Genomic DNA, 24,351 nt, shown 5'->3' on the forward strand with positions numbered 1-24,351 from the left:
ATTTGTTTAATTTTACATTTTATATTTTTCTATGGAATGTTTACTTTCTTAAAAATATAACCATCTCATACACAGTACTGGGTTTAATAAGACATTGGGATCAAGCATGGGATGTGGTGACATGAGACCTGACTCTGGGCGTATTATCAGACCTATATTTTCACAGTTGTCCACTATGGAGTGTGTCAGTTATTGAATGCCCATATAAGATTCATAGGGCCTGATTTATAGCTGCTCTGACCACTTAACACTGTATCAGTTAACAAAAAATGTAGGTGTTAAGCAAGCACCTCTCAAAATCAACCCTCAGGTGTCCTGCATACTTAAAATTTAAGGTACCCAAAATTACTAGTCAATATTAAAAATGTGAGGTGGGGACTGTATCTGGTTCCATTGTCTCATCTATAAAATGGGAATAAGAATGTTTAGCTACCATTCTAAAAACGTTTGCTATCCAGAGATGAAAAGTGATATTAGAGGAAAGTATCTGGATGATATTCTGTCTTTAATTTTATTACCAGTCCAATTGTCATAGTAGGCAAAATCCTGGCCTTACTCAAGTGATCGGAATTTTGCGACTGATTTCTGTAGAACCAGCATTTTCCCCAAAGTCTGTCACAAGAATTCTTCCACGCACTCTATTTAATATTTTCTTATTCCATTACGTTTTCCTCTATTGTACTTTATTGCAGTTATTAGCAAATACATTGTAAATTGTTTTATACATAGGACAATTGTCAAACAAAAATGAAATGCTTCCTAAATACAGCAAACTGTAAATCTGTTTGCTGTATTTAGGCAAACCACATGAAGAGAAATTATCGAGTCAGCAATTGACTAGAGATTTCCAAGCTTACTATTCAGTAATATAATGGACATTATGTACTTGCCCAGCCTTTTTTTTTTTTTTTTTTTTTTAAGGGAGATGAGTTCATTTCAGATAGATAACTATCTCAGACTTTTCTTCTGATTCATCACTTACCTGAACTTCATTTGAACCTTGTTAGACACAAAACAAGCAGGATTCCTGGCCCAAGCTATAAAATATAATTAAGCCCTTTTGAAATGATGTGTAAAAGAACATAGCTTTACCCCCACTATAACCACTACCATCACCACAACCAATAAAGTTAAATCAAGCACTGCCTGTAGTGGATTAAAATAATAAATGTTCCTGGATTTTAGTGTTTGAAGTACTTGAAGAAAACAGGCTTCTAGCAGCCAGAGCTGCTGAATGCAGGGGGGACATTTATTAATGACGAATTCAAGGATTTGGCCTGTTCAAGATCACTACTTTCTGTTTACCGTGTGTTACACATCTCACGTTTTTACAGAGGCCACATGTATCTTCATGCAGCGCTGAAAAACCTCTCTTTCCACAAAGAATTGTTAATTGGTAATGTGCAAGTATTGTTCTCCCAGGGAAGAAGAACTATCATAAGATTCTGTTCCACACTAATGAGAAATCCAGTTCAGTTAGTAGATTTTTAAGTAAATCTCTTCTGGAAAATTGTCCTTAACTCGTTGTCTCAGTTTGTTTGCTGCTGCTGTTTAGTCACTTCCTTCATCTGGTGACTTTTAAACTAACTGCAGCATTTCCCCATATAGTTATTTTAATAGCTGTGGTCCAAAGCTTGTTCCCTTTGCAGCTCTTTCTTAAAGGATACCTATAGAGAATCCAGCACAACTGTTCAAACCATTTGTGATATGATATATCTGAAGTTTAAGACATGAGTAATATATATATATATATATACAAGCAACCAGCTTTCGGTGTTTTTTAACACTGTTACAACATATAATACTAAAAAATATAGATACTTTTGTAGTTAGAAAACGTCTAGTAGTAAATCCTTTATAGAGGGAAGAAAGAAGAGAGCAATTTGTATAAGTAACTCAACACCAGCAGTTTAATCTGAATTGCATAAAAAATAAAAGCTTACCTTAAGCAGTTGAAATATTTTCTCCTTCAGTTCAATTAGCAAAGAAAAGTATGTGGTAATTAATCTTTGAAGAGCTAGATCATGTGCAGCTGCAATGGAGGGAGCTGTTTTCATGCATTCCTGCATTGCCAGGATGCAACTGGTAGAACCATCACTTCCCCCAACTCCCTCCACTGGCACAGCAGTATACCACATATTTTGCTGGTGCTGGATACATCCACATGCATGTAATCCCAAACAAATGGAAACAGACCAGCAATCAGTCAAGACAGTACTCCAGTTTCTATGGCTAAATACAGACAGTCAAAAAGCCCAAAGCTGAATTTATTCAATCTTCACAGGTTAGTCTAAGATGCATAGATAGAACCAAAAAGCAAGTGAACAGATATTCAGGTTTGATTCTGGAAATGCAACAACATACCTGTGGTGGCTCAGGCCAGAAGCCAGGGGATGCTAGAGCATGCTTCCGTGCTTGGCTGGAGCAGGCAGCCTAGGCCACAAGCAGCGCTCCCACCCAGAAAGGAGCTGGGTTTCAGGGGAGGTGCAAAGTATCCTGGGATGCTGTAGGAGTGTGAGTTAACTTGAATCTGGAGGGGATCTGGGACAGAAGTTCAATAAACTGATTTAACCTTAATCCATTAAGTCTGATATTACATCCTCCAGGTTTATCTTAAACTAGTTTTGGCCATTTTGAAAATGGATTAAGTGCACTGAACTTCTGTTGTGTTATGGATTTGAAATGGTTTCCAATCACTTATAGATTTCATAGACATCAGGGCTGGAAGGGACCTCGAGAGATCATCGAGTCCAGCCCCCTGCCCAAAGGGCAGGAAGTCAGCTGGGGTCATAGGATCCCAGCAAGATAAGCATCCAATTTACTCTTGAAGGTGTTCAATGTAGGTGCTTGAACCACCTCCGATGGTAGGCTGTTCCAGCCCTTGGGGGCTCGGACAGTAAAGAAATTCTTCCTTATGTCCAGCCTGAAACGGTCTTGCAGGAGTTTGTGACCATTTGACCTAGTCATCCCTTGGGGCGCTCTGGTGAACAAACGTTCCCCCAGATCCTGGTGGTCGCCCTTGATAAACTTATAGGTGGCCATCAGATCACCCCTGCGCCTGCGCTTTTCCAGGGTAAAGAGTCCCATGTTTCTCAGCCTATCATCGTAAGATCTGTTTTCCTGACCTCTGATCATGCGCGTGGCTCTCCTCTGGACTCTCTCAAGCTTCTCCACATCCTTTTTGGATTGTGGAGCCCAATACTGGCTTATGTGTAATTTGTGTCCCTAGCCTATCAGAGTAACAGTGCAGGCAATCAAATACCAGTTTTTTTACCTATTTCCTGGGACACTAAAGACATTCAGAAAGATATAAGTTGTAGTGATAAGCGGGAAAAGATACAGCAGCCTTTCAACTTATTTAAGTGCTTGGAGAACCTATTGCCAAGTATTGATATTTTAAAATGCTTTTGAAAACAAAAATCTGTGTCTTTTGTTTGAGTTCCTGCCCTAACTTTATCTCTGAACCAGTGAAAATAAAAGAACAGTGCCCATCCAACACATTGTGTATAATTTTATTGTATTCATATAGAGAAAGAAATCAATACTAAAAAGGGAGGCTGCTTTACTCATTCACTTACTTTGAGTGCACATAAGCATTACATTTTGATCACCCTAACTGAGCTTAGGATAGTCTGAATGGCTGGGTGTACAAGCTCTCATCAGATGAGAGCTAACTTTAGATTGGTATAGGTCAACGTGACCTAACAAACAACTGCATGTTTCCCCAGCAGGGACCCAAGAGTGGGAAAAGCCCAGCCACACTTGACAGCCCCAGAGCTGTGCTGTTTTTAACAGTAACCCCCCCCAAAAAAACAAAACAAAACAAAACTTACCAATCTTTTTTTTTATCCCTCTGACTAGCACACCCCTCCCTCCCTCCACCACCTTGCTTGCCTCAGACAGACTTATGCCTCCTTCTGGCAAGCAGTGATCCCAACTCAGGTAAAGGCATACCTCGTTTTATTGCGCTTCGCCGATATTGTGTTTTTTACAAATTGAAGGTTTGTGGCAACCCTGTGTCGAGCAAGTCTATCGGCGCCATTTTTCCATGATGGTTAGCATTTTTTAGCAATAAAGTATTTTTTAATTAAAGTATGTACATTTTTTTTTAGACATAATGCTATTGCACACTTAATAGACTACAGTATAGTGTAAACATAACTTTTATATGCACTGGGAAACCAAAAAATTCGTGTGACTCGCTTTATTGCGATATTCACTTTATTGTTGTGGTCTGGAACCGAACCCGCAATATCTCCAAGGTATGCCTGTTTAGGCAACTTAACCTGGGAACACTTGTTCACACCCTTTGTTTCTATTGCCTGTGTTAGAATTCTTCTCTGTCTTTTTACCCCTATTGTAATAACTACAAACACGATGGAATGATTTGCCTTTCTCTCAGCCTCCTTACTCATACGTGCATATGCATGTACACACACAAACAGCCAGACCGCTGTAGAGTCCTTTAACTGTTTCTCATATTCTTAAGTTTTCAGCTTTTTTGCCTCCGTATATTTACCCCTTCAAGTGCCTCTATACTATCAATATTAACATAAATCAAGTCAGGAGCATTAATAATTTAAAGATGATATGATTGAACATCAAAAGCTGACTCTCTAATAGGAAGTTATCTTGCACTCAGTATTCTTTTGTAAAAGTCTTCATATTTAACTACTATGCAAATCAATTTCTGGATAGTATCTAACACGTGGTTGCAGTTTCTCAAGTAGTCATAGATTATTTCCAGCTGTATAAAAATACCTGGATATGCCTTTCTAGCACATGTCTTCATACCATAATATTTCTAATGACATACAGAAGCCTAATTTAAATTGCATTTTGTTTGGTCAGCATTGCAGCATGTTGGAGTACTAATGTGGGTCTGAGCAGAGCCTGACAATGGAGGGTTGGCAGCATTTTGTAAACAATGTCCAAAGCATGTGATTCACATGTATTAGTCTTCTGAAGGAGTATTTTAAAAGTCACGAAACTATTTATTCCTGAAACTAATTTTTTGTACTCACTAAAAAATAAGTTGGTATTCACAAGCAGTAACCCAAACAGAGCAAGTCAACTTCTGCCTATCACAACAATTGTTTATGAAGATCTATCACTTCTGTAGGCTGCCATATGAAGTTCGCTTTAAATAGTTAACATGATTTAATCCGTTTAAACTGAAGTCAGAAATTCTACAATAGATGTTTGAGAGATTCACGAAAGAGCTGGAGAAAATACTGTGGGGGTGAGGAACAAAAAAGAATCAGATGTTTAACTTTTCAAGATTACATATTCAGTAATAGAAGAGTAATTTCACAAGCTCATCTTATGCTCTATATTTCAGTACAGCATTCAGAAAGCCTAAAAAAAAAGGTCCTTGGTTCATACTGATATGTTGTAATGATATTTCTTCACTCCCTTCCCTTAGGATGCAAGTATACTTCTTCCCCAATGTCAACCTACTAGGATTTCTACTGGAGTGATACTCCATTGAAAGCAACTTCCCCAAAGCCCATACATCTCTTTACTCATTGTTGCTTTTTATAGTTTGTACCTACCTGTCGGTCTTTATCTGTTTTCTTTAAACACTTCTCCTTTCTCCCTTAACACTGCTCTTTGTGCAAGTTTATCTAAATATTCTTTGCATTTGTTCATTAAGGGCATGTTGATTTCTATACTAAGATTAATTTTGTCCCAGTGAGGGCAGTTATAACTGCTGAGGTGGAGGGTATAATGTCCTGCCTATAAAGAGAGAAATTCTGGTTCCTAATGAATAAATAATGCTCTGGCCCAGGTCCTTAAGAATCTCTAGTATTTGCAGGATTTGATCCAGGCAGTTGTTCTGCACTTCATAAATTATGTTGTTTGAAATTTAGTAGCATTTCTTTTTCTTTCTTTTGCTGTTGGATCCCTGTTTCTGACCTGGAAAGAGAGGTCCAACTATCTATTTATTATCGTGCATTTATTATCACACTGAATCTCATAAAATAAGCCTTCTCCATATTTTTTTTCCAAAAAACCCCAAAAAGTTTAAATATTTCATATGTCTCAGATTACAGTTTACCTGTTAGAACAGTTTTAATTTGCAAACCTGAAGGTCAAGGTTCATCTTAATTCAGACCCTTGTACATAAATCTTGTGTATGGTACAATCACATCAAATTAATGTACTAACATCATGTGAGCTCACATACTATATCAGCTGCAAAACTCGCTGGAGTGACTAAAAGATGAGGTTACTTTATTATAGCTTACCTGTGGTTATTTTTTAAATCAGTAAGCCAAAATCACTGCCAAATTTCACAATAACAGAAGCAGCCATAGACCCAATTTCATGGAAAACCCGAAGTGTCAGAGTACACCAGTGGGTCTGGACCAATAAACATTGGATTATATACTGTGTGCTTAGTGTTATTTTTAAACCATAAGGTAATCTTTTTGTTTAGCACTTTCTGAATTTGTTTTTAGAGGTTAAGGCAAAACAGGCTTACCTCATCTTTTATTGGCTGACCCTATTATCCATCAAAGTTTTGTGGTGGCAGTTCCATCCAGAGAATAATACATGCTGTGCCCCTTGGACAGATATTCAAAAAGCCGGAGCCTGAATTGATTCCATCTTTGCAGTGTAGTCTGGGTTGAACCGATTTGTAAAAGCTCAGACATTCCTTGTGGACTGAGGAAAGGCAGTCATATGCTTGCAGTAGCTCAGGCCAGGAGTGGGGGAGTGCTAGATCATGCCCTCAGCCGTAGGGAAGCTGTGCTGGGGAGGCATGGCCAGCTGGGGCAGTAGCTTTGGCTGAACTGGCCACAGAGGGGTTTAATTCCCCGCCTCCCTGTCCCACCAGCAGGGACCCAAGGGTCTGCTGGGCAATTTCTGCCTCGTTCCTGCAGTGGCAGGCCAGGATGGCCCTTGAGGCAGAGGGGGCAGGGAGGGGAGTTACACCCCTACTGCCCTTGGGAGACTGCAGCTGGGTCTGCCTGCCCCAACTGCTGCTGCTGCCACTTGCTCCCTGCTTGGGGCAAGCAGCAATGTAAGCCCCCTTCACTGGATGCCAGTGGGAGGAGGAATAACCCCTGTCCCTGCCTCCCGCCTTAGGGGCTCTGATGGCCAGCATCTAGCTTCACCCCTGCCCCCAGCATCCAACGGAGGGTGCTTGCCCCAGGTACAGAGTGAGGAGCAGCAGCAGCTAGGGCAGGCAGACCCCACTGTGGTGACCCAGGACCAGAGGGTGGGAATAACCCCACTCCCTGCCTAGAAGCCCTGCTGGCCGGCATCTGGCGCCATCCCCGCCTCCACCCAACCATTGGAACTGCAAGGGGGAAGTGACTGTGATGGAGGCAGCAGCTGCTGTCATGTTTTCCCCAAATGTGAGCCCCTTCTTGGTGGGGGCCCCCGCTGCTGTGGACTGTGGCAGCAGCAGCAGTGCTGCAAGGGGCTCTGGCCCCCTCTGGGCCCTGGTCCTGTTACGTGCAGTCCAACGCAGCTCTGCCTGCCTTACAGTAGGGCCCCCCTGTTGGGAAGGGATTTGTGTTCCCAGACACTATGACAGGCTGCTGCCCCCATCAAGGGCCTTGCGCCATTGCTGCTGCAGCAGCCAGGCAGGGGCATGGCCAGATGCTGGCCAGCGGGGCCCCTTAGGCAGGGGGCAGGGACGAAGGTTATTTCCTCTCTCTCTGGCATCTAATGGAGTGGTCTTATTCCATTGCTTGCCTCAAGCAGGGAGTGGGCAATCAGGGTGGGCTGACCGGACTGCAATCCCCTGAGGGAAGTAGTGGTAGAGGGGGGAATAACCCTGCTTCCTGCCCCCTCTGCCTTAGGGGCCATGCCAGCCCCCTGCTGCAGCAGTGATGGGGGCGACGCCTTGCAGACCCAGCTTGGGTCCTGGCCAATGGGACAGGGAGGAGGGGATTAAACTCCTCTCTGGCCAGACCCCCATCTCTGCCTGTCCCTACTTGTCCCTGCTCATCTGGGGAGCTGAGGGGCGGGGCCAGCCCTGCTGGGCCACAGCAGAGAGCCCACCCCAGAGAGCATGCCGGGATGCTGGGGGAGTCTGGTTTAAGTTAAACCAGGAAGGGGTCTGGGACAGACATTGCATAAACCAATTTGAGCTCACTCAGTTAAGTTTGATGCTACGTTCAAGCAGGTTTATCTCAAACCAGTTTCGGACCTTTTGAAACTGGTTTATCTGCGCTGAATGTGTGTTCTTTACAGGTTTAAACCAGCTGCTGATCACTTAAACCAGTTTATGTATAATGTCTGTCTCTAGCCATGGCCTCTCAACAACAACATCTGTTGATTAGTAATTCAGGATGACCAGTGGAGTAAAAAGGATTTACAGTCATTTATGTATGCAAAATCCTTTGCTGCTTTGTTTTTTGGCCCTATCAGAATGTAACCCTACACTTAATTCACATTTAAAAGAATACTTGCAAATTGTGGAATATGACAAACTGTGAAATAATATAAACCAAAACAGATTTCTTTTAGAACTAGTTTTCACACAGAAATGCAAAAAAATGAAATGATTAATTATTAATTAATTATTAATATTATTGTGCTCCTGAAAATAATTAAACTGTAAAATAAATGCACACAATCCTCTTCTTTTTCTTTGGTTAAGATATTTGTGGTGATTCCTGCACGTTTCATTTAGCGCACAGCTCTACTAGATCAACATCATAAAAAGGATTACGTTTTTATTGATGTGCATACAGGCTTCTTGATGTTATTCTCTTGTTAATTATTTTGTATTTTATTGATCTTGAAAGAAACTACTCCCCCCCCACCCCGTGAGTCAAAGTTTGGCGTTGGGTTCTCTCACTTAGAGCCAAATCTCCAGGTCCAGCATCATGCCTGAAAAATCCATAGTTAAAGTTGAAATCCAGGCCCTTTTACAACAAAGGCAACACTCCAGTTGACTGCCATGGAGCCAGGATTCCATCCCAGGACTGTACATAATCAGCCACATTAAACTGTAGAATAACTTTGTGGACATGATGTCAACCCAAAAGCTGAAGTAACATTCTATGGTTCCAAGGTACTTCCCACATATGAAGCATCCTTCTAACCTCCTTCTACCTTCACATGTCACTCGCTCTACATGGAATTCTGAAGAGCTGTATTCCAGTATGCTTAGAGAACGCATGTATGTTGTGTGTCTACCCTCTCCCTGACTGGAGCTGTGGAAATGGGGACTGGATTTTCCATGCTGTTCTTATTATAATCAGTGGGGACTGTGCACACACATCTGGGGGGAAAAATTGGCCATTCTATATCTTCTTGCATAACATAAGTCATGTTCCTAAAAAAAAAAAAAAATCAAAGATCAGTACGTTTTACAATTAATTTTGACATCATGGTTACTATCAGAACATTTGTAGGATGCGGACACATTTTCCCAGTTTCTGAAATTGAAGTTCAGTCCCTCCACCCATATTTAATATAGGTGTATAGACAGGATAGATTTCAGTTGTAGTGGGCTATTTCGTTTAGCAAAGTTTTCAAATATAAAGTAGCAAAAATCTGCATACCATAGGCTTTAGGTGTTCTTAATCTTTCATCTTCTGCAAGTATCAAATTTCATTAGAAAAATAAGCCATGGGCATTACAGACTAAGTACAGTGGCATTCATTATTCACAATGACAATTCCAAATATGAGCAGCAAAAGGGGAAAAATTAATCCAGCATCATAGTTTGCATCTACATTTTCAAAAAGGTAAAGAAATTTTAGATGCAGTTTATTTAAATAATTCTGATTTGCAGCAAAGAACTTGCAATTTTTAGCGACCTTTTCCTTCTTAAATGTTTATCTTTAGTGACAATATATAGGTTCTATCATAAATTGAATCTGCTATTGCTTTTTTAATGTTTTATAAACTATGTAAACTGCAAATGGTTATGATGTGAAGAGTTTGGATTAAATTGATATTTTAAGTAAACACGTTATATATTTTGAGTTGCCATGATTGTTTTGAATTATTTAAAATCAAACATAAAACTATTCCTGTTAAGAACTTTAGACTCAGGCAGGGCATTATTTTCTATTAATAAACCTGAATGAAAGCAGAGCGAATCAGAATGGCTATTTCCTATCAGTTTAAAATATAATCAAGTGAAGCAGCTGTTCTTATTTTTAATATACTCTTTTAAAAATGGTATAGTTAATGAAAAATGTCTCTACTCATAAACCTTAAAATACTCACACATGTAAAAAGTCATAATGCTTTGGCAAATAGTACTTTGTAAGGAATGTGCATGAAATATACCTGCTTCATAACTACATCTCAGTATAAAGTGCACTCAATAATGTTGGGAAGCATGTTGAAAAAGAACCAAAAGGCCTCCAGCCAAACTGTGAACCTTTCACTGATGTTCGAGAGCATTTATTCATACCAGTACTTCCAGTGAACTCAGTGGAGCTACTTGTGTGAGTAGCTGCTTACCATAACAGTAAGGATTCACAATCCAGCCCTGATAGTGGGAAAATCAAAAAATATACATGTTTCTAGGAAAACTTTTTCTTGGGAGCACAGACATCTCAGTATGCTAAATACTATATATTTTCTTTTTCAGGTGTAATTCATGGATCATCCTTTGTACTTGATATAGATGATTTTCTTCTTAAAACCAGCCTCAAGGAAAGGAGCAGAACTCTGATAGGTCCTTTCAGCTGTTCGGCCAATGTAGAAGCCAAGTGGTGTAAGCACAGTGGCAATCCAGGGCCAGAGCACACCTTTCCAAAATTCCATGTTGACTTGAGAGGAGGTCTGATACAGGTCTGTGTGATGTGGGGGTTTTTATGGTTCTGATATTTAACTGAGTTTGCCTCGAATTATTCTGATTTTCTGTCTAAGTTGCCTGGAAATCATATAAAGCGTTACATCATGAGAGAGCTCACAGATTTGAAGGGAGGGAGGCTTGACGTTTTTCTGTTAAGCTTTGTTTTGGGGAGTTTTGTGCATTTTAAAATGTGTGCTTTTATATGAAACTACTGATAAAACAACTGAATATATAGCATTGTTGATAACTGCTTCAGTCATTTTACTGTAGTTTAGCTATACAACTTGTATGTATGTATTTGTTCCCTTAAAAGTCCTGTATGAAGTAACTAACACTTAACATTTAGAACCCTGCTGTAAGTATGTGTGTGCGCGTGTGCGCTCATGCACTACGTGTGCATAATGGCTTGGGGCAACTTTAAAAAATGCAAATCAGATTTTTCTTTAAACTTACAGAAATTTCTCAGGGCAATAATTAGAAGTTATTGTTTGTTACAATTAGCACTTCGTTTTGCATCTATTCTCCCCTTCAGTTAAATAGGTATATAGCTTGAAAACAGTTCAAGAAGCATGGGAGTTTCTGAAATGACAAGTACAGATTCTGTGTAATTCAAACAAGGTAGTAGTATGCATGTGCCCTGTTTTGATTAAAGTATTGTGGGATCTATAAGCACCGAACATTTTATATGTAACAGAAAGGAAATACTGATTGTTTTAGGACTTTCCCCTTCATGGAATTAAAAAGAAATTATTTAATATAAGCGTTATGATTAGAGGAGATTGAATAATACGAAAAAGTGATTTGATTATTTTCGTTTAAAAAGCAGGAAATTTATTTCACTGTTGTTACCTGTGATTTGTTGTTCACAATTTTTGAGTGTTGTCAAATCCCAGAAGTTTCACAACTTTGTTATTGAAGTGGAGTTTGATTATTGCTTGCCATTTTCAAAAAGTTTATTGGTCAGATAAAGAGCAAGAATATTGTTGTGTGACTGAGGCTGCCGGCAAACGTTACACTTAAGACATGATTATCCAGTTAATCGTGTCTTAAAGTGTAAACTAGCCACGCGTTCTGGGGATTAATGGTACAGTAAAGCAGGAAAAGCAGTTACAAAGGTATTATACAAAACATACATAATACCTTTGTGGCTGGTTTCCAGCACACCTTAAATTGAACATGTTGCAGGGATCTAGGGAAGATTGGAAACCCATCCCCCCCCACACCCTAGAGATTCCAGCCCCAGGGCCATCCTATGTTGTCGGATTCAAGCCTGAGAGTGGTTCCTGCCAGATGGAGATCAGCTAATCAGGATTGTCCCGGCTGTCTTAGGGCAGCCCCAGGACCTGATAATTGACTGATTGTTGGCTGGCTTCAGGGACTGCTTGGAGCCAGCCAACAATCAGCTGATTGTTAGGTACCCAATTTGCTGGTGCAGGCGGAGCCTGGGATTATATACTACAATTGGGATCTGATACCTATTCCTACAGTTGTACCTCCTGCCATTCAAGTGTGACATGGCAGGAGGCACGATTGTTGAGGTTGTGAATCAGATCCCATCATGCCTTCAAGTGAATGTCTATCAGTGGCCTAAGGTGGAATGTCACAGGCTACAAACAGGAAGTGGCTACAGTCAGTGCTGGCAACAACGTGCCAGCAAAACTTTTTACATAAAACTTTTCCGGAGTATTTATGAATTACAAGTACATTTGCATCAATGTGTGTGGGTTGTTTTAAATGGTGGCAAAGTGAAAAGGGGCTATCTCTCTCTGTAATAAAATTCACAACTAAAAGTTAAACCAACTCCAAATATGACTTCACCTGCCTCCAGTATTGATTTGTATCCAAACCAATGGGGATCCAAAATGCAATTGATTTCTTTGTGCTAGACTCTGTACAAATAGAGGCTTCTCTGTAGGGTATATTAGCCTGCAGGGACCTCCGTCCTAGTTTCATAGTTTCCAGGGTTGGAAGGGACCTGAGCAGATCATCGAGTCTGACCCCCTGCCATGGCAGAAAAGAGTACTGGGGTCAAACGACCCCAGCAAGGTGTACGTTTAGCCTCCTCTTAAAGACCTCCAGGGTAGGAGCCTGCACCACTTCTCTTGGAAGTTGGTTCCAGATCCTAGCCGCCCTGACCGTGAAGTAGCGCCTCCTGATGTCTAGCCTAAATCTACCCTCTGCCAGCTTGTGACCGTTATTCCTGGTCACTCCTGGCAGTGCTCGGGGGAACAGGGACTCCCCCAATGCCTGCTGATCCCCCCTGACTAGTTTGTAACAGGCCACTAGCTCCCCCCTCAGCCTTCTCTTGTGCAGGCTGAACAGGTTCAGGTCCCGTAGCCTCTCCTCATAGGGCCTGCCCTGCTGCCCCCTGATCATGCAAGTGGCCCTCCTCTGGACCCTCTCCATGTTGTCCACATCCCTCTTGAAGTGCAGCACCTGGAACTGGACGCAGTACTCCAGCTGTGGCCTGACCAGTGCTGCATAGAAGGGGAGTATCACCTCCTTGGACCTGCTTGAGATACATCTGTGGATGCATGACAAGGTACGGTTGGCCTTCCTGACAGCATCCCCACACTGCCAGCCCATGTTCATCTTGGAGTCAATGATGACTCCAAGATCCTTTTCCGCCTCTGTACTGATGAGAAGGGAGTTCCCCAACGTGTAGGTATGGTGCCGGTTGTTCCTCCCAAGGTGCATCACTCTGCACTTGTCGGTGTTGAATCCCATCCTATTCTCATCCGCCCACCCTTGTAACCTGTCTAGGTCTGACTGCAGCCTATTCCTCCCTTCTAGCGTGCCCACTTCCCCCCACATCTTAGTGTCATCAGCAAATTTGAACAGGATGCTTTTTACCCCCTCATCCAAGTCACTGATGAAGATGTTGAACAGTGCGGGCCCGAGGACCGAGCCCTGGGGGACCCCACTGCCCACATCCCTCCAGGTCCGAAATGACCCATCCACTACCACTCTCTGGGTGCAGCCCAGTTGGCGACTCAATTGATTGTGTGGGTGCCGACACCAGAGTCCCACAGTTTCTTAATGAGAACAGGGTTAGAGACCGTGTCGAAGGCCTTCTGAAAGTCCAGGAAGACTATATCCACTGCTACACCTGCATCTAATGATTTGGTGATCTGATCATAGAAGGTCACCAGGTTGGTCTGACAGGACCTGCCACTAATGAACCCATGTTGATTGCCCCTAAGCATGATCTCACCTGCTGGCCCCTCGTGGACATGTGCCAGAATTATTTTCTCAAAAAGCTTGCCCAAGATCAAGGTAAGACTAACTGGCCTATAGTTTCCCGGATCTTCCTTCTTCCCCTTTTTGAAGATGGGAACCACGTTGGTCCTCTTCCAGTCCTCTGGCACCACACCAGAGCACCACGAGTGCTCGTAAAGCCATGCCAGGGGTCCTGCAATGACCTCAGCCAATTCAGTCCCGTCATTGCTCTACTCTTTTCCATACCCAAGATCACTCATTTAAAGCCAGTCAGTGTGCAGTGTAGACATACCATGAGGTTCAATGAGATTGCCTATGCAACCTTGGCGAATCATTTTCTTTGTGGCAAAACCACTTTCATGTATATTCTTGCTATTTCACTAGTCAAATATTGGCTAGAATTTGAAAGAGCAGTGCCATACTAAATTTTTAGGGATGTTGGGTACATTATGCTTCTGTAAGTTAGAAGGAGATGGGGTTGAAGGAACTGTCATGGTAGTTGCTGAAAAATTGTTTGTCATCATTTGATCACTGGTTTGTTGTAAACTGGAATTGCTGTGGGCAACAGTGTAAATGGGAAAATATAGTACTGCTTTGCAGAGCAAAAGAAAATTGCTTTTTCAGTCTCTCTGTTCAAGGAAAGACTCATCTCTTCATTCCTTTGTGCACATAATACCTACCAAAAGCACCTATATAGGATTAGATATATTACTGACCAAATACCAGGGATTACAAGTCATTCACTGTAGCATGGACAACTGGTGCCACCTTAGTCAGGAGCCAGTCAGCAACTGGGGGGCAGTCCCCCCACAGCTAATCACACTGATCAGGGAGGGGATAGGTCCCCCATGGCCAATTGCGAGGCAGCCAATTGCTGCGGCTACTTCCAGAAGTGGCTGTGGCTGCTTCTGGGAGCACCGCTCCATAGCTGGCACTCACAAGGGGGGCACCAGTGCTCCCACCTCCCCCCCCTGCCCTTTGCCTAAGCAGGGATTGTGGCCGCTCAGGGGGTGCATTTGCGGTCTCAGGTGGGACGTGCACCCCTGTGCATCCCCTATGCATAGCCACTGAACTGTTGCATGATTCATTATACAGAGCCAGTTAACATTAGAGGGAGGTCCTGTCAGACCAACCTGGTGGCCTTCTACAACCAGGTCACCAAATCCTTAGATGCTTTCGGAAGGCCTTCGACACTGTCTCTCACCCCGTTCTCATTAACAAACTGGGGGACTGTGGTGTCGACACCTACACAGTCAAATGGGTCTCCATGGGAATGGTAGTGGATGGGTCATTTTTGACCTGGAGGAATGTGGGCAGTGGAATCCCCCAGGGCCTGGTCCTCAGGTCCGCACTGTTCAACATCTTCATCAGTGACTTGGACGAGGGGGTAAAAAGAACCCTGTTCAAATTTGCTGATGACACTAAGATGTGGGGGGATGTGGGCATTTTAGAAGGAAGGAATAGGCTGCAGTCAGACCTAGACAGGTTACAGGGGTGGGCGGACGAGAATAGGATGGGATTCAACACTGATAAGTGCAAGGTGCTGCACCTGGGAGGAAGAACCAGCAGAATACCTACAGGCTGGGGAACTCCCTTCTCATCAGTACAGAGGCGGAAAAGGATCTTGGAGTTATCACTGACTCCAAGATGAACATGGGCTGGCAGTGTGGGGATGCTGTCAGGAAGGCCAACCGTACCTTGTCATGCATCCACAGATGTATCTCAAGCAGGTCCAAGGAGGTGATACTCCCCTTCTATGCAGCACTGGTCAGGCCACAGCTGGAGTACTGCGTCCAGTTCCAGGTGCTGCACTTCAAGAGGGATGTGGACAACATGGAGAGGGTCCAGAGTAGGGCCACTTGCATGATCGGGGGCAGCAGGGCAGGCCCTATGAGGAGAGGCTACGGGACCTGAACCTGTTCAGCCTGCACAAGAGAAGGCTGAGGGGGGATCTAGTGGCCTGTTACAAACTAGTCAGAGGGGACCAGCAGGCACTGGGGGAGTCCAGGAGTGACTAAGAATAACAGTCACAAGCTGGCAGAGGGTAGATTGAGGCTAGACATCAGGAGGTGCTACTTCACAGTCAGGGCGGCTAGGATCTGGAACCAACTTCCAAGAGAAGTGGTGCAGGCTCCTACCCTGGAGGTCTTTAAGAGGAGGCTAAATATACACCTTGCTGGGGTCGTTTGACCCCAGTACTCTTTTCTGCCATGGCAGGGGGTCGGACTCGATGATCTGCTCAGGTCCCTTCCGACCCTACGAATTATGAAACTATGAACATGTAACAAACGTTATAGAAATCTTTCAAACATATTTTTAAAACCTTATCCATTGATTTCTTTCTGCCCCTCCTGCCCTTTTTTTCACTTCAATTATAAAGGTTTTGTGTATCTTCAGGATTTTTAAAGTTTTTTTTCCACAGATTTTTTTTTCTAAATACATTTGTGTTGAAGTTGAAACTGGACTGATCTGATGCCATTAGATGTGCAACTCCCTGAAATCTGAGAGCACCAAATTTAGAGTTAATTTTGGTGACTCAGGCACACCTTCACCTTTTAAAAGATATGTCAAGGATAGCTGGAGCATATGGAAAGGCAACTTCTGTATATTTGCATGCATCTAAACGCATAAATTAAATAGTGGGCGCATCTACACATGCAATTAATGCAACTGAATATATTCTGGGTCAATTTGAGCCAGAGTACACTAATCCTGATGGCACTGTCTACACATGCATTTAAGCTCAGTAATTTACTGTGCTGCCAGACACCACTGATTTATTTGGCAGCACAATAAATTGGTCTACTGTATCCTAATTGCTGTGCACATGTAGATGGTGACAAATTCGTCTGCTGCACAGTAAGGCACTTGAGGTAGATGCTCCCAGTGAGAATCAATATAACACCCATAGGTGCTATGTTGTTCCAAATATAAGGTAGAGAACATGCTCTCTGGAGAAATGTTGCTTGATAAGCAGTGCTGCTTTTACCAAAGTGTTGCTGCAAAGAGGCACCAATTGTAATAGATAATTTTAAGGTAGTCTTTAGGAGTGATGGTTTATTTCTTCACTTGCATCTCTTTAAGGAGACATATTATATCTAACAGTTTCTTCCAATTTCTGTTTCTGCCAAGAGCAATGAAAAATTATAGAGGCTGTCAAAAAATTAAGACAAATCAATAAAAGCTTTTTAACCTAAAGATCCCGTTTGGCAATTAATTGATGAGCATATATTACTAGACGACAGTTTCAGGGACCTAGACCTGATATTCTCAGAACATTGACCTTCTCAAATACCCTGAACAGCTGACACTTTGTATATTCAAGTTCTTCTAGATTGTTGTAAAACCCAGCATCAGTGTGATTAGCACTGCAAACAGGATACAACAAGAAGCGTTGGCTGATCAAGCCTTTGGGCTCCGATACCCATGCAGGGAGGCTGCTCTGATGCACTATAATTACAGCGCGTCAGAGCAGACTCAATCAAGTCTGCTGTAGCATAGTAAACCAGCAAACTCCAATGTCACATGTATCAGTATCCCCACACTGAAAAATGACAGCAGGGTTCTTCATCTCGTTCGATGAGCTTTAGTTCAAAGTGCCTTGCAACCATTTTTCAGTGTGTGGACGTGGATACATGTGATGCTCTGGGAGCTTTTAATTAGCATGGTTCTTGGAGATGAACTAATTAAAGCGCCTTTCCCACCCTGCCTCCCAGAGTACGTCAATTCTAAATTTATCTGGGCAGTGTCTGTGCACTTGACACATTGCTACGGTGCTAAAAATTAGTTTCTGACTCGGAAGTGGAGAAACGAACAAATTTGCCTAGTGGCATACCAAATCTTTTGACATATAGCAAGTTTGCAAATAGTTATGGTGTATGAAAACAAAACACTTAAAAAAAGAATGTGGGATTTTGGAGCTGTTGCTGTTTCGTTGTTCATTCATCTTGAGTGATTAATAGGTTACTTTTTGTCATCTTTTTTTTAATTAGGTTTTCTGGGGTCAAGAACATTTGAATTGTTTAGTTCTTCTCCATGAACTTCTGCAAGGATACCTGACTAAAGAGGGCAGAATGGAGACATTGACTTCATGTCAAACATACCAAACTTACTCTCCTGCAGAGAGAAATCAAGTCTCAAAAACTGAGCATACCTCTGATGATCTGAGAACTGGCCTGTTCCAGTACATACAAGATGAAGGTAGGAAAAGGATTATTACTGGGGGGGTTTAATTACAAATAAATACAGTAGTAAAATACTGAAGATAACCTACCCGTTGCAATTAAGTTTTTGATTTTGTTCTTAAAGCAATTGAGAGAACATCTGCTATAAAGGAAAATACCTTTTGATTTCATTCCATTAAGCTGTAATCTCTTAAAAGTCAGGGAAACTGCTTTTTTATTTTCTCTCCTTTTGATCCTAAGAGGTTTGTTTTTAATGACTTTCGTTTTATAACCCAGCATGTTCTCTTTTAGAAATTACATAACAGATTATAGCTGTCTTTCTTTTGACAGAAGCACAGAAACTGCCTGGTGCCTATGAAGTTGTGTTTTACAATGAAACTGAGGATAGTCCAGGAATGATGTTATGGAGATATCCAGAACCCAGAGTACTCACCCTTGTAAGAATAAATCCTGTTCCTTTTAATACCACTGAAGACCCAGATATTAGCACAGCAGACCTTGGAGATGTTCTTCAGGTTGGTAATGGGGAATTTTTACTTTCGTTATTAGAAGAGAATGCTGTTGTTATAATTTTGATCAGTATTTTAGAAATTGCCATTAGTAAGACCGTGCACAAACTAAACACCAGGAGCCCAGTAAAATCTACAGGAGGTGAATTTTGCAACTTGAACATATCTCTAACTGAAAGTGCCTCAAGCAGTGGTTTATCTGTGGTGGTTTTTCCACAGTGTATATAAACTTTATGTGTGTGAAATTTTTTATTTCGGTTCACATGTCTTTTGAGCTCTGAGCTTCTTTGAGCACTTGATTTAAATGAACCTTAAAAATATCAAGGGAAATTTAGCCAAAAATATCAAGTTCTTCATGGTTTCACATGGAAGCCACAAAGCTGCTGACTGTTACATACTTTCTGTCTGGAACCATAAGCTGGGACCTCTTCTTACCAGCTGGTTTCTTTTTGTCTTTTCTGTTTGCTGGGGAGTCGGGGACCTGGAATCCCCCTCCTGCCAGCACCTTCATTGTCTTTCTTGACAGATGGCTGTCCCTCTTTTCTAAGGTTTTTAGGGAAGATGATCAGCTTTCTTTCCATCATCTTGCTTTGGGGAGAAATGGTAAGGTCAATCATACTGACCAATCCCTACAACTCCCTTACATGGAAGTGTTGTCTGCTACCCACTGTTCAGCTGGAGTGTGTCTGCATGCCCCAGTTGTGGTCTTACTTCTGCCAACTACACTGGTCTTTCATTATTTATGAGCATCATTGTTGCACCCCAAAATATAAATCCTGGTATTTTATACTCTCTATAATCTAGTATAATTCATCTTTATCGTTTCCCTTATTCCTTACATTTCTATATTGTTTTTTAGTTACTTTAATAAGTTCATTATTATTTTTATTCTTGTTTTTATTCTCCTTTAATGAAAGCTGAGTTTATCTTTTTAATTCAGATTGGTGTATTATTCTGATATAGAAGCGTGTTGCAAATTTACATTAATTAAACTCTCTACCCAGTGAGAAGGATTAAATTTTAATTCATATTGTTATAAGTATTATAAATGTATTTGGGTTTTAAGAATTTAATTGAGAATCAGTATGCATCAAGTTATGGATCAGTAAGGTAATCCTTCACATATTCAACGTAATGACATTCTATTATGGATATAATGTTATTGAAATCATTGAGGTGTCCTGCCAATTTGTTTTGCACTCTAGAGAGGCAAATTCCAACTCAAATCACTTGTACAGTAGTGAAAAATTAAATAAATCAATTAATCTTAGCCTGAGGTCCAGTTTGAAAGAGCTGTTAGTGTTACGATGCCTGTTTCTGATGACTCTGTTAGGTTTAGATGAAAACTAACAATTCACAGACTTTAAAGACTACATTTTCAAAACAAAGTTCAACAGAAAAATTCTTTGTAAATTATATTACACTCCCATTATATTTAACAGACTTTCTGGACAAAATTAAACTTACACTTTTTAATAATGTATCGCTGTGTAATTACATAGATTCTTGTTTCAGGGTACATCATTGTGGATCCCACTGTAGGTCTCAGCTTCATGTATGAAGGAGTGGAGGGGTTTTTTAAACAACAAGAATCTTACACCTTGTGTTTCCTGTAACTCTGTTCATTGCAACAAAATTGAATCTAGCAGGTACCCATCCCATTAGTTCTTAACTGCAGCTAAACTTCTACTAGGCTTCAAGAAGTTCTTCAAAACTACTTCTGATCTTCTGTATTGGACAACATCAGGGATAGGGACAAAAGTTATACATAAACCAGTTTGTAATCAGAAACTGGTTTAAACCTGTAACAGAATAGAAGTTCTCTGCACATAAACCAGTTTCAAAATGGCTGAAACTGGTTTAAGATAAACTTGGTTGAGTTTAGTATCACACTTAACTTGTTCAGATCAAACCAGTCTATGGAAATTCTGTCCCAGACCCCTCCCTTGTTCATGTTAAATCACAGTCCTCCAGCATCCCAGGATGCTTTGCAGCCCTGGGCTGGGCTGGGCTCTCTGCTTCAGGAGAACAGGTTTGGCCCAGCCCCTCTGCTCTCTAGCCGGAGCAGTGAGGGCTGGCTGATAGGGACAGGGGTGGAAAACCCAGCTGGGGATACAGCCCGGCTTGCCTGGTGGGGGCAGAGCAGCTCCTGCCAGACTTTTCTCTTGCCAGAGTGGAGGCTCCCCCCTGAGCCTTCCCCCTAGCTCAGGCAAAGAGGAGAGAGAAGGGTTTAAACCCCCTGCATGGCCCATGGGACCCCAAGCTGGGTCTGCATGACAGTGAACTGCCACGCTTCTACCTGCTCTTCACCCCACTCCCCACTTGAGCAGGGGAGAGGGTAGCACCTGCCAGAGACTTCTCTCTCTCTCTCTCTCTCGCTCTCTCTCTCTCTCTCTCTCCCCCTCCCCCTCCCCCCCCCCCCAGAGTGAAGAGCAGGGGGTGTGGCCACGCCCTGGCCTGAGCAGGCAGGGTGAGTCATGGGGGGGGACTTAACCCTTCCTCCCCCAGCCCTGGACCCCAGCCAAGGTTTGCAGGGGGAGGGGGCAGTCCCTCCCAAGTTTTTGCATCCCGTCCCCCCACTATACACTCCCTGCTTGGGCCGTGAGCAAGGGGCATGGCCACACCCCAGCCAGGGCTGGCAGAGTGAGGCAGATAAGGGGTTTAATCCACTCTTCCCTCCCCTTTCCCACTGGCATGGGACCCCAGCTGGTCCTGTCGGACATTTCCCTCTGTTTGCTGCTCAAGCAGCAGTAGCCATGGCCAGATGCCGGCCCTGGCAGCAGCCTGAGGCAAAGTGAAGGGAGGGAGGTTTAATCCTCCTCCCTCCCCTCTTCCACTGGCATGGGACCTCAGCCAGGGTCTGGCTGACGGGTCCTGTGCCAATCGGAAAGGGGAGGAAGGCGGAATTAAACCTCCCTTCCACGTCAGTGGGGAAGGGGAGGGAAGAAGAATTAAACCCCCTCCCTCACCCTCTTTACCTCAGGCTGCTGCCCAGGACCAGCCTCTGGCCACACTCCCTGCCACTCAAGCAGCAAGGGGTAGGGGCTGGGGGAATGACTAGCAGGGGCTGCTTCCCCTCTTCCCCGTCCAGGCACACCCTGCCTGGGGACTGTGCAGGCCAGGGTGAGGGTTTAAACCGCTCTCCAATCATTCTCAGCAACCTGCCGGGGCCTATCCATGCTGCACTCCCCAACCCCCCACCCGCTCGGATTCCTTCCAGCCTTCTGGCCACTGCCAAAGGGAGACAAGGGCTTGCTGTAACGCCCCCAAGCTTCTAGCCTGAGCCACTGCAGGTATGTGGTTGCATTTCCAGAATCAAAAATGAATGTCTATTGACTTGCTTCTCGGTTAAATCTATGCAGGTTAGACTAACCTGTACCAATTGAATTGATTCAGGCCGGGGCTTTTTGAATGTCTGTACTTAGCCCAGCTGATCCATTTATCTGTTCTTGACTAATCCAGCATACAGGACCTGTTATCATAAATAGATTAAGCGTTGCTGAGTGAAAGTCTGTGCCTTTAAAATCTAATCGCTCTAAACAGTAAGTTACCCCTGCTGAGAACTTGTTGATCAGGGGGCTGGGCTATGTTACCTCGGCATCAAAGTCACCTGGCAAGGTTCTGACCACCTGATTGGATGGTAATTAGGGAGTCACTTGATAGAGGGAGTGAAAAGCTGCAAAGGAGTAGAAGGCAAGCAATTCATTCTCTTCTGCCATGTTCAGTAGCAGAGGTGGAGCTACCCACTCCAGGAGCCTAATGAGACAGGGAGAATGCCTGCCCCCTGCAACATAGATGGACCAACAGAGACTCCTAGGGAGGGGTAACCTGCATTGTAAGTAAGGGGTATGCTGCAAGTAAGAAGCATTGGACCTTGTAAGTTTGTGGTTTTTCTAAAGATCTATAACTTTTTGTACTTTAAGTATAGAAATGGCATGATCCAAAACACTGCAAATCCTTTCCATATTGGTATGTGTTTAGTTACATCTGTTGCATACTTTCTGAAGAATTAAACTGTAACTGAGAAGCCTCACACCATTGGTGGGATTCTGGAAAAGAGTGTGTTTACACAACACTGGGAGTTTAAAGAATCAGGACTGGACCTTAAGAAAGGTAATGGACCTGTGAGTTCCAGCTCTCAGAAACATCCCAGGTGGATAGGAGCATCTGCCTCCTGAAACTGAGCTTAGAAGCCCCAAGACTGAGGAGCAGTGCCTAGAATCTGTTTAGATTCGAGAGGCTTAAAACACCTTACAATCCAGAGGCAGGTTCCCTAATATCAGCATGGTGAGCAGTCATTGCATTTGCCCAGAGCTTTATTTTATTACTTTAACAGGAAAGTCTTTCACGATGTCTTCCTGGTTCTTTTCAGTGTTATCCAGCTTTTCATTCTCACTGTACAGGAGAGATACTGCTTGCCTGTCACCCACAGCGCAGTAATGCTGTAATTCATACCCAAAGAAAACTGAGTAATTGTGGTTCCTCAAAATATTTCAGTCATTTTGGATCCCATGGCCTGCTCTCCATCTTTGCATTTCAGGAGTCCTTAGCAGCATAGCCTTTAAATCATGAGGGAATTTAAAGTGGTTTCACCCCTTATGCTCTCATATGGGAGCACAAGAATTTATTGGTGGCCCTAGTTGGCACTGCTGTTCAAAAAATCTCAGGTGTTGTGTGCATGATGCACATACTCACCTGCAATATGAACCACACTGACTATGACCTCTTGGAGATCCAGGTTCTCAAGGGTAAGTAACCATTTTAAATATGAGAGTATTTACTTCTTTTAATAGAATAATACTGCTTTGCAGATAGTTTATTTTCAAGTTGTGTAAATCACTCACTTCAACATAGTTTATCTGAAATGTATTGGATTAGGTGGAGGAGGAGACTTGCTTTGTAGATAAAATTTTATTTTAGATATCTTCAAAAAAAATCTTCATTTACTATATTTACTAAGTAAAGAAATAAGAATGTTGCTCATAAAAAGAGATTTTCCAAAGGAAAAAGAGAAGTGAACAATTTTATTCAAGTTCCCTTCTAAAATAGATTATCCGTAAGCCAGAGACTTCAACAAGTTTATGAACAATATGCTGACAATCAGCACATTTTAAAAAGGGACAAAATAAATATAAAAACTATAATAATGTTCAGTTGCATGGAAACCATATTTAAACAACTTCCTCAACATGGCACAAACTGTCAATGCTAGAGGAACCCATACTGTAACCAGGTGGGTTACAAATAGGTTCAACTTGTTTGATGTCAAAAAATTTGGTCCAAGGTGAGTTTGTGTAAATTCTCTTGTGTTTAACATATTTAAAACTTTGCCAGTTTTATGGTCTTTCTTTCATGAATAAATCATTGTGACAGTTCATCTGGCTTTCTGTCTTTAGAAAACTATTTTTGGCACATCTTTTTAATCATGAATAAATGTTGGAAGTTTCTTTGTTTCTATAACTTTTCTTCAGATTCTTGGAACTTCTGAAAGCTTCACTATAAACAGAATTTTGCTGTTATAGGTAGATATCAGTGGTACATGATGTTGCAGTTTCACTGTAAACTTAGGATAATCTAATTGTTTCCAATAAATAAGAACTAATCTCAAACATAGTGTTTCTCTCATATAATACTGTGTTACAAGTTCAGAAATGTTCCACTT

At 42.3% G+C, this 24,351-nt stretch overlaps 1 protein-coding gene and 1 long non-coding RNA gene across 5 annotated transcripts in view; one reads left to right on the forward strand and one right to left on the reverse strand.

Moving 5' to 3' along the window:
- The window catches only part of LOC149869500 (uncharacterized), a 31,483-nt gene extending 29,325 nt beyond the window's left edge, over positions 1-2,158 (reverse strand). The window contains exons 1-2 of the long non-coding RNA XR_016441485.1: positions 1,944-2,158; positions 983-1,037 (exon numbers count right to left, since the gene is read on the reverse strand). This is a non-coding gene — a long non-coding RNA (uncharacterized LOC149869500). The remainder of the gene's footprint in view (positions 1-982; positions 1,038-1,943) is intronic.
- Positions 1-24,351, forward strand: part of VPS13B (vacuolar protein sorting 13 homolog B) — an 883,845-nt gene that overhangs the window by 738,570 nt on the left and 120,924 nt on the right. For all 4 annotated transcript variants that reach the window (XM_090040420.1, XM_090040419.1, XM_090040417.1 and 1 more), the window contains 3 exons: positions 10,571-10,773; positions 17,989-18,196; positions 18,511-18,695. In XM_090040420.1, coding sequence (XP_089896546.1) covers positions 10,571-10,773; positions 17,989-18,196; positions 18,511-18,695 — 596 coding nt within the window. The remainder of the gene's footprint in view (positions 1-10,570; positions 10,774-17,988; positions 18,197-18,510; positions 18,696-24,351) is intronic.

This window comes from Crocodylus siamensis, chromosome 3, assembly GCF_052110815.1.
Source record: "Crocodylus siamensis isolate JL-2025a chromosome 3, ASM5211081v1, whole genome shotgun sequence".
In the NCBI taxonomy this organism is placed as follows: domain Eukaryota; kingdom Metazoa; phylum Chordata; order Crocodylia; family Crocodylidae; genus Crocodylus; species Crocodylus siamensis.